This window comes from Gorilla gorilla, chromosome 11, assembly GCF_029281585.2.
Source record: "Gorilla gorilla gorilla isolate KB3781 chromosome 11, NHGRI_mGorGor1-v2.1_pri, whole genome shotgun sequence".
In the NCBI taxonomy this organism is placed as follows: domain Eukaryota; kingdom Metazoa; phylum Chordata; class Mammalia; order Primates; family Hominidae; genus Gorilla; species Gorilla gorilla.
In genome coordinates this window covers 38,498,712-38,514,546 of record NC_073235.2, presented here as the reverse complement: position 1 = coordinate 38,514,546, position 15,835 = coordinate 38,498,712, and the positions used below count along the sequence as shown (strand labels likewise).

The following is a 15,835-nucleotide window of genomic DNA, read 5'->3' as shown; positions in this document are numbered from 1 at the left end:
AGCCTAGATCATGCCACTGCACTCCAGCCTGGGCAAGACAGAGTGAAACTCCTTCTCAACATACATACATACATGCATACATACATACATACATACATACATACATACATACATAAAACCAGAACCATAAATGAAAATAGAAAAAAAGACATTAGGTTGGAGAAAATAATTATCAGTAAGGTGCCTTTCTAAAAGTAAAAACTTTTCCTTAAAATGTAGATGATAAAACCACATACTCCCTGATAGTGACAATGGTGAGCTTGTAGTGAACACTGAAGGGCACTGTGTTACAGTGAGCAAAGCAGAAAACCATAAAAAGGAGGCTGAGTGATGAATAGGAAGAGTCAGACAAGAGCCCCAGGAGAGTCCTGAAATTGCTATTGCTGAGATTTTGATTTTTCCCTACCTCCTCGCACATGTAGAATTCTTTTTAAAGTGTGATATACTTTATATTTGTATTTTACATTATAATTTATTGGGGTTGGGGGTTAACACCCTTTATAAAATTTCTGGATATGGCTGCAGTCATACATGGATTTACAAAATAAGACTGGAGATAATCTCACCAAATGAATTATGATTTACCTTGAATGTTCCAGTTCACAATTACAAAAAGTATGGTCTTTAAGATTCATTAGAGATGGATAATGTTAAAAAAGGAAAAGGCAGAAAGACTTTGATAGATTTTTGAATGGTGGGGAGAAGAGAAAGCAACAAGAAATGGCACCAAGATTTTGGGCCTCGGTGATAAATGAATGGTTATGTTTCCTAGAGTGATTGAGAAGGTGAGTAGAAGGAAAGAGAATTGCATATTGCAGGGCAGAATTACAAAAAACAACAAGTTTGGGACTGAAAGACTATATTAAGGGAAAGTAGCAGCCATTTAGCATTTTCATAACATCTTGATGTCCCTGGCTTACTTCTATTTGGGAGAGGGGCCCCACTCGTTCTCATTTTATGAGACTATAACTTTTTAGTATTCATTTTACTGTTTGTCATTTATTGAGTTGTTTCTACCCAGTGTGTTTACAACTTACATAAAATACTAAAGACAATCAAATATACAGAAACAAGGCTGGGAAATGCAACTTGCCCAGTGAAAATGTCATTAGTATCTAGTGGCAGCTGCGTACTGTAAAACCATTGGCATCGCCTCAGATAAAAGGCAGATGAAAAACAAGGGAAATGACTATCTAGATGCCTTGATGGAAAACTGTTTTTAATAGAAGGTGGTTTTAAATAGGCTGTCAGAGAAAGAGGATAAGTTGTCCAAGTGAGAAACTAGACAATCCATCAAGAACGGAATGCAAAGAGGAGAAAAAGGTAAAGTTCTCATGGGAACAGGATATAAAGTTGATGACAAAAGGCCTTCACAGGGAATGAAGAGCAACATAACAATGTGTGCCATGTATTATTTGCATAAACTCCAAAGAACTTGGCACAATTTATATTTCCCACATCACAATCATAAACCAGGAAGTAAGAAAAAAGAGTGTCAAGCAGCCAAAACAGGTGGAGTATTCAACTTCACTCAAGGGAGTTAAGGGAGTTCAGGTCCTCACTTTAACAATAATTCCAATAAGCTTGACTATCCGTTTCTCCAAACCCAACCATTTCAAGTGAGATGCAGATTCAACATTTACATGTTATGTATCTCAACAGTAGCTCACCCTTGTTGAGCATTAACTACGCATCAGGTACTGTTCTAAATTCTATCTAGATGGACCTATTTATTACCATAGCAATCTAAGAGGTAGGGACTAAAGTTTTTAAAACTACCCACCAATCACATGGCTAGTACGTGGTAGAGACAGGATGTGAACCCAGGCTAGACAGGTTCCTATATCCTTAACAACTAGGCCAGCCCTGCCCATAATAATCACCTGTTGGACTTTTAAAACAGTTTGCTGGGCTTCACCCTGAGAGTTTCTGATTCAGTACATCTGGGATGGGGCCAGAGACTTTACATTTCTAACAAGTTCCCAGGTATATTCATTTGCTTGGACTGCCATAACAAAGTACCGTATACTGGGTATACTGGGTGGTTTTAAATAACAAAATTTATTTTCTCACAGTTCCGGAGGCTAAAAGTCTGAGATCAAGACGTTGGCAGGGTTGATTTTTTTTCCGAGGCCTCTTTTCTTGGCTTGTAAATGGCCCTCTTCTCCCTGTGTCTTCACATAGCCTTCCCTCTTGTCTGTGTGTGTCTGCGTCCTATTTCCGTCTTCTACAGACACCAGTCATACTGGATTAGGGCTTACCCCAATTACCTCATTCTAATTTAATTACCTCTTTTAAGACCCTATCTCCAAACACAGTCACCTTCTGAGATACTGGGGGACTCCAACATATGAATTGGGGAGGTGGAGGTGGGACTACACCTTCAGCCCATAACACCAGGTGATGCTGATGTTGACATGCTGGTCCAGGGACCACAATTTGAAAACCACTGAAATCAGCAAAAGTAGGTGTCATGGACTGTTTTCTCTTTCAATTATTTTTTTTTTTTGCTTTTATTTTTATTTATTTATTTTTATTATACTTTAAGTTCTAGGGTACATGTGCACAACATGCAGATTTGTTACATATGTATACATGTGCCATGTTGGTGTGCTGCACCCATTAACTCGTCATTTAACATTAGGTATATCTCCTAATGCTATCCCTCCCCACTCCCCCCACCCCACAACAGGCCCTGGTGTGTGATATTCCCCTTCCTGTGTCCATGTGTTCTCATTGTTCAATTCCCACCTATGAGTGAGAACATGCAGTGTTTGGTTTTTTGTCCTTGCGATAGTTTGCTGAGAATGATGGTTTCCAGCTTCATCCATGTCCCTACAAAGGACATGAACTTTAATCCTTACATGAGAAAACACCATGACTCTTATTTTCTTGACAAAACTGAGGATACAAGATGTCAAATGACTCTCTTCAGATCACACAGCTAATGTAATGGACACAGCTGGCTATCTACTCAGCATCCATTCTTATCCTTCCTCCATCCTAACAGAATCTGGTTTTATTTAGATGTCCACCCCTCTCCCAGGTATACATGTGCTCCAGTGGAGGCAACACTCCCAACCCACCCCCAAAATTCTGAGGTAGGCCTGATTGCCTATTGATCCCATTTCCCTTACCAGTAACTGGTTTGAACACAAGCATGTTGATCCAATTCTGGCCAATCAGGTGTGAAGGAAAGCTGGCTGCAGAAATTTTAAGGAACGGTTTCTACATTTGAGGGAGAGGCATGGGAAAGTACGAGGTCTGTCTCCTTCCCTGATGTTGTCACAACTGAATGTGATGCCTGAACTTGCTGCAGTTGTCTTGCTACCAACCTGAGGGTGAAGCCTCCAGAGCAGCGAGAAGGAAAGAACTGCTCGGTCCTTGATGACATTGCTGAATGCATGGATCAACCAAACCTGGACTCTCCTCTTTCCCCAACTTCCTACTGGATGAGCAATACATTACTGTTTGAAACAGTCTGAGTCAGGGTTTCTCTTATTCGCAGCCAAAGGCATCCCACCTGATTCAGCTGGTAAACAGGGGTGTTAAGATTTGAATTACATCCAGGCGTGAGAGAAGTAATAGCTAAATTCAACATGACAGCAAGGCTGGAGCCAGAATGAATTTGCAATACAAGAACTCAAAAAGCTTGGCAATATACAACAGGACAAATACTATATGATTCCACTTATCTGAGATATCTAAAATAGTCAAAAATCATGAAATTAGAAAGTGAAATATTGGTTGCCCAGGACCTGGGGGAGGGGAAATGCCAAACTGTTACTCCATGGGTGCAGGATTTCAGTTTTGCAAGATGAACAATTTCTAGAGATTTATTACACAATGTGAATATAGTTAACATTACTGAACTGTATACTTTTAAAAGGTTAGAAAGATAATTTTTATGTGTTTTGTCACAATTTTTTAAAAAGATTGGCAAACTAGAGTCATTCAGGATAAAGAATCCTACACACTTCAGAGGGCTTAAAGATGTTACCCTAGGTATAGAACATTGGCCTCCTTGCTCCTCCCATCTTAAAGCCCTTACACTGGTTGTCCTCTTCCCTGGAATGCTCTTTCCCCAAATATGTACACAGGCACATCTCTCAGTGCCTTCAAATCTTCGAATGTCACTTTCTCACTGAAGCCTACCCTGACCACCATATTTAAAACTGCAACCTCACCTCCCCAGAACTCCTGTTTCTCTTAACTTGCTCAATTTTTTTTTCATTTTCTCACATTACATAATTTACTTATTATGTTACTTATTTTGTTATTTATTATCTGCCTCCGTCCTCTAAAACATAAGATCCACAGGAACAGGGACCTTTATCTACTTTATTCTCTGATGTATCCCAAATGTCTAGACTAATGCCTGACACATAGTCGACTCTCAATAAATACTTGCCGAAAGAATGTATGAGCATTGGGACCAGGTGTGGTGGCTCACACCTGTAATCCCAGCACTCTGGGCGGCTGAGGCAGGCGGATCATTTGAGGTCAGGAGTTCAAGACCAGCCTGGCCAACATGGTGAGATCCCATCTCTACTAAAAATACAAAACTTAGCCAGGCATACTGGTGCTTATCTATAATCCCAGCTACTTGGGAGGCTGAGGCAGGAGAATCTCTTGAACCCAGGAGACGGAGGCTGCAGTGAGCCAAGATCGTGCCACTGCACTCCACTCCAGCTGAGACACAGTGAGACTCTGTCTCAAAAAAAAAAAAAAGAAAAAAAAAGTATAAGCATTGGTATAAATTTTGGTAACTACAGTCATCAACCAGAAACTTTGTATACACTGAGGTTATAAAACATGAAAAGTGACTTCTGCACTAAGATGGCAGATCTAATCTTGCTCCTGCCCTTAATGCCACAAAAACTATAATCGAGAGGATGGGAGAACAGGAGAGGAGACAATCCCCCCAAAAATGCAGGAAGCCAAAAAGCAGCAGGTGGGCCAGTGGTAACCTACTTAGCAGATATGAAAAGCTGAATCCTAAGGGAGCAGTCAAGAAAGCTGAGAAGTGACCTCACTCATACCACAGAAATCACAAAAGACTCAAGACAAGCAGCACCAAATACCTCTGGAAACGGAGATGGGGAGTGGGAATGATAATGACAATTTGGGGAAAGTTACACAAGAAGTCTGATCCCTGCAGCCCTCCATACTCTACTCTTCTGGCAAGAGTCCTCTCCTACCCTGACATGATGGATTCTGTAGAGAAGGTAAAAGGTGGGTCTTTGACTTCAGGAACTGGGTACTGTACCTAACTAGGGGAATTCAGTGACCAAATACATGTGGGATGCCAGATATTCCCAGAACACTAGCAGTCAGACCTTTATTCTTCATGCAGCAGATCAGAAGAGCTTTCTCCCTGAACAATCTGACTAGCCAAAGGGAAAGATCTAAAGATACTGACACCCATCAAATGGCCCAACCAGACCATCATGCAGTAAAATCCACAATAGACAAACCCCATGGAAGTGCTCAGAGAGCTTCTAATCAGCTTTTTAGTCTCCCCTTTTTTTTTTTTTTTTTTTTTTTGAGACAGAGTCTCGCTCTGTCACCCAGGTTGGAGTGCAGTGGAGCAATCTCGGCTCACTGCAAGCTCCACCTCCCGGGTTCACACCATTCTCCTGTCTCAGCCTCCCAAGTAGCTGGGACTACAGGCGCCTGCCGCCACGCCTGGCTAATTTTTTGTATTTTTAGTAGAGAGGGGGTTTCACAGTGTTAGCCAGGATGGTCTCGATCTCCTGACCTCGTGATTCGCCCGCCTCAGCCTCCCAAAGTGCTGGGATTACAGGCGTGAGCCACCGCACCGGGCCTAGTCCCCACTTTTAACATAAGCAGACAATCAAGGATTCACTGAACGCCTGAGGTAGGTCTCTAACATGGAAGACAGAGGCCAAAAATAAACAAATAGAAAAGCAACTTGTAAGAAAGGGGTTATGTAGAGAGAATGCTTTTAAAAATTCCCCAAAAAATCACTTTATTAATATGCTCAGTAAGATGAGAAGATATTATATACATTTTAAAAGATCAGGATTCTATTCTTTTAAAGGACCATTCAAATAACAAAAAGAGTGCTTTAGGAAATTATTAAATGATGGCAATAATGGGAAAAACGCAATTGAAAGACTATATGATATAGCTGAAAAAATCTCCCAAAAGCATATCAAAATGCAGTAAGATGGAAAAATGGAGAGAAATTATAAGGAAATTAGACCAGCTCAGAAAGTCCAATACTTAATAAGAATTCAGGAAACAGAGAAGAGAAGAAATGGAAGGTAGAGAATCATCAAAGACTTTTTTCAAGAAAATGCCCCAGAACTAATGAGCTTCCAGATGGAATGGCCCAATGTCCAGCACAATGATGAATTTAAACCCACAGGCTGATAAATATTATGAAATTCCTGAGCATTAGGAACAAAGAAGGACCCATGTAGTCTACTTAGCAGATGTCCTGTGAGCTTCTGTCTTTTCCAGGGGGAAAAGAACCACATACAAAGGACCAAGAATCAAAGTGGTGGCTGGGTGCAATGGCTCACAACCTGTAATCCCAGCATTTTGGGAAGCCTAGGCGGATGGATCACTTGAGACCCAGAGTTCGAGATCAGCCTGGGCAACATGGGGAAACCCCATGTCTACTAAAAAACAAAAAAATTTGCTAGTCTCATAACCCAGTCTTGAAAAAAATAAAAAAATAAAAGAACCACAATGGCACTTCAACCCTCTTAACAGCAACAACTAGGTCCATGGACCTACCCAAAAGTCATTTTCCAGCTCCCTAAATGTATAGTTTGGGATGGATGTTGTATTGGAAATTGGCAGAGTCCGACGCTGATTGCTGTCAAGACAGGAACACACAGGACAAGCAAGGAAATGTCAAGGCCTGAATGATTCCATCAGTAAAGCTGTAACATGCTGCTTTTAGATTTAGATGGTTTATTACTTACATAGACAGTGAAAACAAGAATAAGCCCCCAGCCTGGACAACATGGTGAATCCCCATCTCCACAAAAAATACAAAAATTAGCTGAGCATGGTGGTGCACACCCGTAGTCTCAGCTACTCCAAAGGCTGAGGTGGGAGGACCCCTTGAGCCCGGGAGGTCGGGGCTGCAATGAGCCTTGATCGCACCACTGCATTCCAACCTGGGCAACGGAGTGGGACCCTGCCTCAAAAAAAAAAAAAAAAAGGCCAGGTGCGGTGGTTCACGACTGTAATCCCAGCACTTTGAGAGGCTAAGGCAGGCGGATCACCTGAGGTCAGGAGTTTGAGACCAGCCTGGCCAACATGGCGAAACCATGCCTACTAAAAATACAAAAATTAGCCAGGCATGGTGGCGGGCACCTGTAATCCCAGCTACTCGGGAGGCTGAGGCAGGAGAATCACTTGAACTTGGGAGGTGGAGGTTGCAGTGAGCCAAGATCATGACACTTCACACCAGCCTGGGAGACAAAGGGACACTCTGTCTCAAAAAAAAAAAAAAATTAAATTAAAAAAAACAGAGAGAGAAAGAAGAATAAGCCAAAGTTGCCAGCTCCCTGTGATTCTTGTCCCATTAAGGACATCACTGAAACAAAAGGCACCAAATGACTGCAACATGAGTAGTGGGACACTCTGTTGCTTAAGAGCCACTTCTAGACTCCAGTTAAGCAGTAAGATATTATATATATTTTTGTATTCTGCATTTCCCTTGAGGGAAGGGGGCAAGAAGTCCCACACCTCATCAGAATCTAGGAGGTAGTAAGAAACCATCCCATAACAGCCTCTCAGGGAGACAGGGAAGTGAGTGGGAGATGGCCTTCCACCCTCTCATGTTCCAGCAGGATCACAAGATGTTTTTCCAAGATTCAGGTTAGCTGCAGTTCACGCCCTTGCCTACACGGCTTATGTGGATCCTGCAAAGCAGCCAGAGCACCATGGCAGAGCTGTTCCCCTATTCTTTGGTCTGTGGAATAGGCTACCATACCGGATAAAGCTAAGAGGAAATCTCTAAAAGTAACTTTCCCAGCCCCCAACTAGGATAGTAAATCATAAACAATAACATGTCCCCAAGGGGAATAGTGGAGATCAGTGCAACCCTTAAAGACCTGATGGTTGGTAGTCTCCATCACATTCCTATTGTCACCGGTGTGGCTCCAGCAAAAACCAGACAAATTCAGGAACTTGACAGTAGACTACTGCAAGTTCAACCAAGTCACAGCCTCAGTTGCAGCTGTGGTATCTTTACTACAGCAGATTCTTAAGACCTCAGGCATATGACATGTGGCCACTGATCTGGCAAATGCTTCTTTTCTATCACTATCAGGAAAGGAGGCCCGAAACAAGAATATATATTTACAGTCTTATTCCAGGACTAAATAGGAATACTTTTATCAAGGCCACGGGGCCAAAGTAAGAAAGAAGTACATGGACAGGCCTCATGGACAGATGGAAAGGTAAGATCGCTACCCTAGCAAAGGGATAATAGATGGGATTTGTATTCAGATTTCTGATAACCAGTCCATACATTAGGACTATACCTGATTGAGGTAATCCAAGTTTTAAAAAAAATTCCAAGATGAAGCAACGTCACAGACCCCCTTCTGTATTCGAATCCCATGAGTATAATGGGATGCCTTTTTTAACGGAATGTGATATTGATCATGAATATTCAGTGTTGCTCCCCAAGGAATGAGTAAATTCTCCTGCCCCCATGAAGTCAGGAATGACTATGTGACTTGTTCTGGCCAATAAACTAGGAGAATGTGAAATGTGTCACTTCCAGGCAGCCATTTTAAGAGCTAAATTCTCTTCCTGACTCTGTAATAATGGAAGCATGTATCAAGATGGCGCATCTATCAGCCTAGGTACCTGTGTAATATTAAGAACAGGAACTAGGACTTATCTTTTTATTGCCAGCACCTGATAGAATGCCTGGCACAAAGTAGATGTTTGTAAATAATCTTTGATCAATTAAATAGGGAATAAAATTTCATACCACCTGCAATTAGAAGGAAAGCTACAGGCAAGCAAGGACCATGGCTGTCTTCTCACTACTCCATGGGGGAGCCTCCAGAGAGAGCCTTTCACTTGCGCTGGGATCTATGTGCACCCCTTAACACTTTGTGCCAGACTAAGACACTACCAAGTCAGTTGAAACGACGGAGTGCAAACTCTGGCAGGGGAAACAGTATTAAACCAAATCTCCAAATTATTTTCAATTTCGATTCAAAACTCATGAATGATAGCTTTTTTAAAAAATCAGTTTTTTAAAAAAGCCTAACTTGGGGATATTCGCCCATTGGGCAACCAACACTATGCACTGTCCCTAACACTGCAACAGATCCAGGCAATCAGTGCAATTGTATGCGTTTCTTGTTGTCGTTGCCACTGTATTTACACCTCACTTACACAGGGACTGGTAACCCATGCTGCCTTGGCAAGCCAACTGCACTCCTCTGTCCCAACAAGCAGGGCAATGGATTGCGAAGAGGCCTCCTCCGTCCCCAAGAAGCTACGCCGCCCAGGGAAAGAGAGAAGGCGGGAAAGTCCAAGAGAGGAGAAACCAAGGCCCGCGCTTAGGTGGGTGTTTTAGTGACGAGTCTGCGGTTACAGCCGAGGGGAGCTGAAAGGGCTGTTAGAAGAATGGAGCAGAAGTCGCAGTTGGGACGAAGCTGAAGAGAGCTGGCATTCGCCCAGGTCTACAGCCAGCCACCTGGTAACCCCCGCCCCCGCCCCCAGAGCCAATCCAGCGAAACTACCGCGAATTCCCGGGAATTCCCTCCAACTCCGGGAAAACTCCCGGAGGGGCGGGGCAAGAGTGGGAGGAGACCCTGCGCGCGGCCGCCAGCGCTCCGGGATCTCGAGGTAGCCGCAGCTCTCGCGATCTTTCTGGGGCCGCCCCTCCACGCGGAGTCCGAGCGCGTGTGCTGAGACCCGAGGGTCGGGAGGGCGGAGACTGGGAGGGAGGGAGAAGCCCCTTTGGCCTGCCTTACGGAAGCCTGCGAGGGAGGGTGGTGTCCACTGCCCAGTTCCGTGTCCCGATGCCCAGCGCCAGCGCCAGCCGCAAGAGTCAGGAGAAGCCGCGGGAGATCATGGACGCGGCGGAAGTGGGTTTCCTCCTTTCCCGGGCCTGGGAGGACAGACCCCTGGGCCGGGCTGCGCCGAGGGAGGGAGGAGGGGGAGTGGGGCCCTCCAGGTCCTTGTCGGCACGTTCTCCGCAGGCTGCGGGCGTGGGGTCCGGGCGCCTAGAGCCCTTGCCCCAGCAGTGGGGCCAGACCCTCTCCGGACCGCGTTTCTTGCGGGGGTCACCTGGGAGTTTGGCCTACTAGAAGCGTGTCCCCGGGGTGGGGAGGACGGGAAGAACCAGCCGCCCCGGAAGTAGGAGCGCGGCGTCACACTTCAGTCTCTCTGGGTTAGGCACGTAATGCACAATCCCTGGGAAAATTTTAATAAGCACTAGTAATCGATATGTACTCAGCCCTCGCGTTCCTAATGCTTTAGCAAGTAATGACAGTACTTAGCAAAACCATCTGCCAATATGTTTAATGACCATTTCCCATGTGACAGCTTTAAAGAACACATGTCATTTTTATTTACTTTCTCCCTCTCAGTGACCCGGTAAGGTAGGTAATAGGAGTTACCGAGAATGCATTTGAGGTGAAGTGACCCCAGATCACGTGGATAATTCATAATACCCAGTGATCCTTCGGTGCTTTTCAGAAATCAAAGTTTGAAACCATCCTACAAGTTATGTGTGCTGTAGTACTGTTAAGCCTTAATTTCCGTCTGGCTCCCTAATTTTTCTATAAGGAGTTCTGAGTTTGTGGTAAGCAACATGAGAAATAGGTCATCTTAGAATACTAAATGAGGAAGAGTCACTGGAATATTAATAGTACTAATTATGAATGCAACTTTTTTGTCCTTCACACAATTTAATCTCCTTCTGTTGCCCTCAGGCTTCATTGTGTGACTGTATCTCTCTACTCTGGCCAGGGTTATCTTTTTCTTTAAATTGTTCAGTAAGCGCCTTAAACATGTCTGGTTTTATTTTGGTGTAAACACAAAATCCAGCACCCTCCTGCTCTAAAGGAGAGGATTCCAACAGGTAGCTGTAAAGTGACAGAAACTTAATTGTTTCATACAGATCTTAAGTTACCTTGTAAAAACTAGGGCAATTATTTTTGTGTACTCTTAATCTGCTTAATTACATAAACTATCAGTGTACCCTTACAGATAGTATAGGTCTAGATACAAGGTAGACATTGTGGCAGAGTTATGCCATTTTATAGCTAGAAGAATCTTAGATCATTTTAGAGGTAAAGTAAGATTGAAATAAAGGCCACTTATCTATTTAATAAGTATATTTTGTTAACAGATTGGACCCTAGGTCTCCTGTTTCCTGTTCCTAACTCTAATCTGTAACAAGAAATTTGATATTATTATATTGTCAGTGTCAAACTCCTGTAACCTGGTATCCTGAAGCTGGTTTTTAGAAACAGGAAGCTGGTGAATTTTTTGATGATGTTTTACAAAAGGAAAGTTGTAGTTAGCTTATACCCAGCATCTCCAGTTTCTAAAAACTATGGACATCTGGTGCTCAGAAAGCTTACCCAAAATGTTGGTTCTCTTTGAACATTTCTTCCTGTAATAGGAAGTTAATAAAACTGTGGTACTTCATCCTACTCCCTTCACAGAGGAAATTTATGTCCCTGCTTTGAAGTAGTTTCATCTTTTTGAAGAAGGTAGTTAAGATGTGTTGTACATGTGTGTAAATTTTATCTGAGAATGTTATTAAGTATGGTAAATCCATCTAGGAGTGGTGATCTTCAAAACAAACTAACCAGAAACAGTACTTTTCTATAGAGTACATATGTAAATGAATGACAGATTTCCACATTATGAAACTACTGACTTTCTGAATTAATAAAATGATCCTGAAAGTTAAATTCATTTTTATATTCTATTATTAGTATTTATGTGTTTACTGTGCTCTTAGTGTTTACATAAAAAGTCACGATGCAAAAAACTTTTTTTGTAGGATTATGCTAAAGAGAGATATGGAATATCTTCAATGATACAATCACAAGAAAAACCAGGTTAGTAGCTATGTGACAATAAATAAAGCTTTTTTGCTTTCTAATTCCAGGAAAGCTCTTCATGAAGTTTTAAGTAAGGTTGGCATAAATCTGAAGGTATAATTCTGAAAAGCTTAAAAGCTTAAATGACATTAATAATCCAAGTAGATGTCATAACCCTGTGTAAACATTGTCAGTTTAGGGTTCCAACTCTAGAAAAGGAAAAAAAAAAATGTTATTAGGTATTGTAGGTTAAATGGTATGTTTTAAATGGTAGATTATATTTTTTAAATATTCCTAAATTATTAGGTAAGATTCAGCCGTTGTCTAGGAGATAGGAGAGTGGCTAATAATAACTGCCTTCATCACATGTAGCCTTTTTGCATGCTTTAATAAAGCTACCTCTTTTACTTCCCCCAACCCCCACAACTTTACTTCTCTGACTGTTTTTAGCTATTATTTATTCCTATTTTGCTTGACTCTTCCCAAACATTTATATTTTCACTTATTCTCTACAGCATCCTTGAAAACTAAGGAACCAAAGTTGAAAGATAAGAAACTTGACTTACACAGAGTCTGCCAGACTTGGGATTAGAACCAAAGGCCATCTGACCCTAGAGTCCGTGGGTCCTTCCATCTTACATCTTCTCTGGCTTCTTTGGCAGTACTATGATTTGAGTTTTAAAGCCTCCACCCCCAATTCCATTTTGTTTACTCTTAGCTTTAGTGTCTGGGAATGAAATTAATTATTCTTAGACCCCAGTCTGTCTTTTCTTATAACCGTTCTTTTTTGTTAGTGTATGTTGGCATCTTTATATTTCTTTTTTTTTTTTGGGAGACAGAGGCTCGCTCTGTCGCCCAGGCTGGAGTGCAGTGGCATGATCTCGGCTCACTTCAACTTCCGCCTCCCAAGTTCCTACAATTCTCCTGCCTCAGCCTCCTGAGCAGCTGGGACTACAGGCGCACACCACCACACCTCGCTTTTTTTTTGTATTTTAGTAGAGATGGGGTTTCACTGTGTTGCCCAGGCTGATCTCGAACTCCTGAACTCAAGGCAATCCACCCACCTCGGCCTCCCAAAGTGCTAGGATTACAGGTGTGAGCCACCACACCCGGCCTTATATTTCTTTGAAACTGACCTGATTCATGTTGTTTCTCTCAGACCTGTAGGTTTTTTATTTATAAATGTTTGCCTTTCTTTTACTTCTATTTTATATATGTAATTTCAACAGATTTATCTTACTTAACTATTTGACAGTAATTTTTCTTTTGGTAGACACTTCAAATTACGTCTCTCACTCTTTGGTGCAGTAATTGTAGACCTTTACATTCTTGCCCATTGGAAGCACTGCTTCCAGTTTAGAGGGCTGCCTATGAATATTATGCTTTGGAAATAAAACACCTCTAGGTTAATTTTATTGTTATATTTGATTTACCACATGATCACAAAATCACTTTTCTTTCCCAGGCTTGTTGGGAAAGAATACAATAAAAGACCAAAATTCAGAGACTGAGTTGGGAGGATCACTTGAGCCCAGGAATTTGAAACTAGCCTGGGAAACATAGTGAGACCCCATCTCTACAGAAAGTAAAAAAATTAGCTAGGCATGGTGGCATACACCTTTTATCCCAGCTACTCAGGAGGCTGATGGGAGGATCACTTGAGCCTGTGAGGTCAAGGCTGCGGTGAGCCACGATCACACCACTGGACTTCAGCCTGGGCAACAGAGTGAGACCCTGTCAAAAAAAAAAAAAAAAAAAAAACAAAGCCAAAATTTCTGAAAATCATTTCCAAAACATAAAGATGAAATAAAGTAATTGAGTACAGGTTGAGTATCCCTTAGCCAAAATGCTTGAGACCACAAAAGTGTTTTGGACTTTATTTATTTTTTTGGACTTTGGAATATTTGCATTATATTTACCACTTGAGCATCCCTAATCTGAAAATCCAAAATCCTCCGATGAGCATCTCCTTTGAACATCATGTCAGCACTCAAAAAGTTTTGGATTTGGGAGCATTCCAGGTTTTCGGGTTAGGAATGCTCAACCTATGTAAAATAGACTATGAGCAATAGAGTATAGGGGATGATATTCCTCTGCCAGGGCAAGCAGGAGGAGACACTTGAGACTTTGTTTTCAGGTTAGGTGTCTTTCTCAACTGTACTTCCTTGAGCTGTAACACAAAGAAGCTCACTGGAGTTTAGGTCTTTAACATAGGCCCAAAGCAGCCATTAACATAATTGCTGTTCTTCTTTTGCTGGCAAATCCACAGACAGTTGCGTTCTTCCACTTAGAGAGAAAGATAACCTATGTATGTAATATGGTTATAGTAATATAACAATAAAATTCAGCCTTTGGTTTTACCTCTGCAAAAATGCCAATTCTTTGCTCAAGGTGGTTTCCTTTCTCATCTGCTTCCATTTCTCCGCATTAATCACTCTGATGCCCATGACTCTTAAAAGTGCAGTTTTCAAACTGAAATCCTACTACCTTGGTTGTTAACTGGTTAGCCAGTCATAGTGATGTGAGTATGGCATGGGCTTCGGGTATGTTCGGGTGTATTAAAGGTTGAGAACCCCTATGCTAGTTAATTGCCATGCCACAAGAAAGAAGAGCCATTACCCTTTTTCTTCTCCAAAGTGCTAGTAAAATTATCCTAATTATCACATATCTCTTAGACTTCTGCTTTTCTGTTTTGTGTGGTTTTGAGTTGTGATTGCTTGGTTAGCCATTGCTTTTTCAGTCTTGGCATTTTCAAATCTGCCTTTTAAAATCTTCTGCTGGTGTGTCTGTCTTTTCTCTTTCACGCTTTCTTTTGCCTGAGTTTACACAGCAGACTTGGAAGTTGGCTTAACTCATAAAGTCTGTTGGCAGTGTTTTGCAGAAATCCTCTTGTGATGCCAGTGGCTTTAAAATTCCTCTTTCATTCTCTTTGCTTTTGGCTATGAGAACCGTGTTATTTATTCTCCTGTAAATCAGATTGTCTCTGCAGCTGCATCTTTTCTTCAATAGGCAAATTATAAATACATTTAGACAAATTCAGTAAGACATACAGTATTTATAATTTGACTTTATTTTATGTCTCAAAAGGTATTCTCGATATTGTAATGTCTATTGCTATGTTTAATTTAACTAATACTTAAATGTTTTTCTCTAATCAAATGATTGCATTTAGAAGAGTAGCAAAAATGATTGTTGAATGTTGCGTTGTATACACATCTTTACATAACAGTTGTTTTGTAGCTGTTTTCCTGTTTAGGAACTCTAGATGAATATAGTATTTTGTTTAGTATTAGGAGCATAATAGTTGGGGCTCACTTACAGCCAAAAGGCTCGATAGGGAAATGTATGAGATGACATCAAGCATGATTGGATCTTGGGGCTCAGGAAGCATCTACAGGCCTTTCTCTCTCCACGTTTTGGCTCTGTTTCCTTTAGGATATTGGCCTCCTTCTCGAATACTGCAAACATAGTAGGAAAGGTGAAAGCTGCAGCCCTGGGCCTGCACCGTGTCAGCGCAGCAATCCCAGGAAAGAGAGCTTCATTCCCAGCATCTGTATATTTAGTCCCAGAGAAAGACTTTCATTAGCTCAGTTAGAGTCACTGCGTCCTGGGGAGTAGGATACTGCGACTGTCCAGACTTGGCAGAGACTAGCTGACTTAGGTACTGTGGCAGGCAGGCACAAGTTCCATGTCCTAGGCAGGATAGGCTGTGTTTGGCCTTACAAGTCATTGAAGTGTTCAGATTTGCATTTTGAAACTGTCTG

The 15,835-nt window shown here is 41.9% G+C and overlaps 1 protein-coding gene across 2 annotated transcripts in view; it reads left to right on the top strand.

Moving 5' to 3' along the window:
* The first annotated feature begins 9,801 nt into the window (after positions 1-9,801).
* Positions 9,802-15,835, top strand: part of DARS1 (aspartyl-tRNA synthetase 1) — an 84,611-nt gene continuing 78,577 nt past the window's right edge. Inside the window, exons 1-2 of one of the 2 annotated variants that reach the window (XM_019022519.4) lie at positions 9,802-9,858; positions 12,032-12,089. In XM_019022519.4, the coding sequence (XP_018878064.2) occupies positions 12,065-12,089 (25 nt within the window). In that variant the 5' untranslated portion in view covers positions 9,802-9,858; positions 12,032-12,064. Of the gene's footprint in view, positions 10,101-12,031; positions 12,090-15,835 lie in introns of both variants that reach the window. The other variant, XM_019022518.4, reaches the window with a different exon arrangement.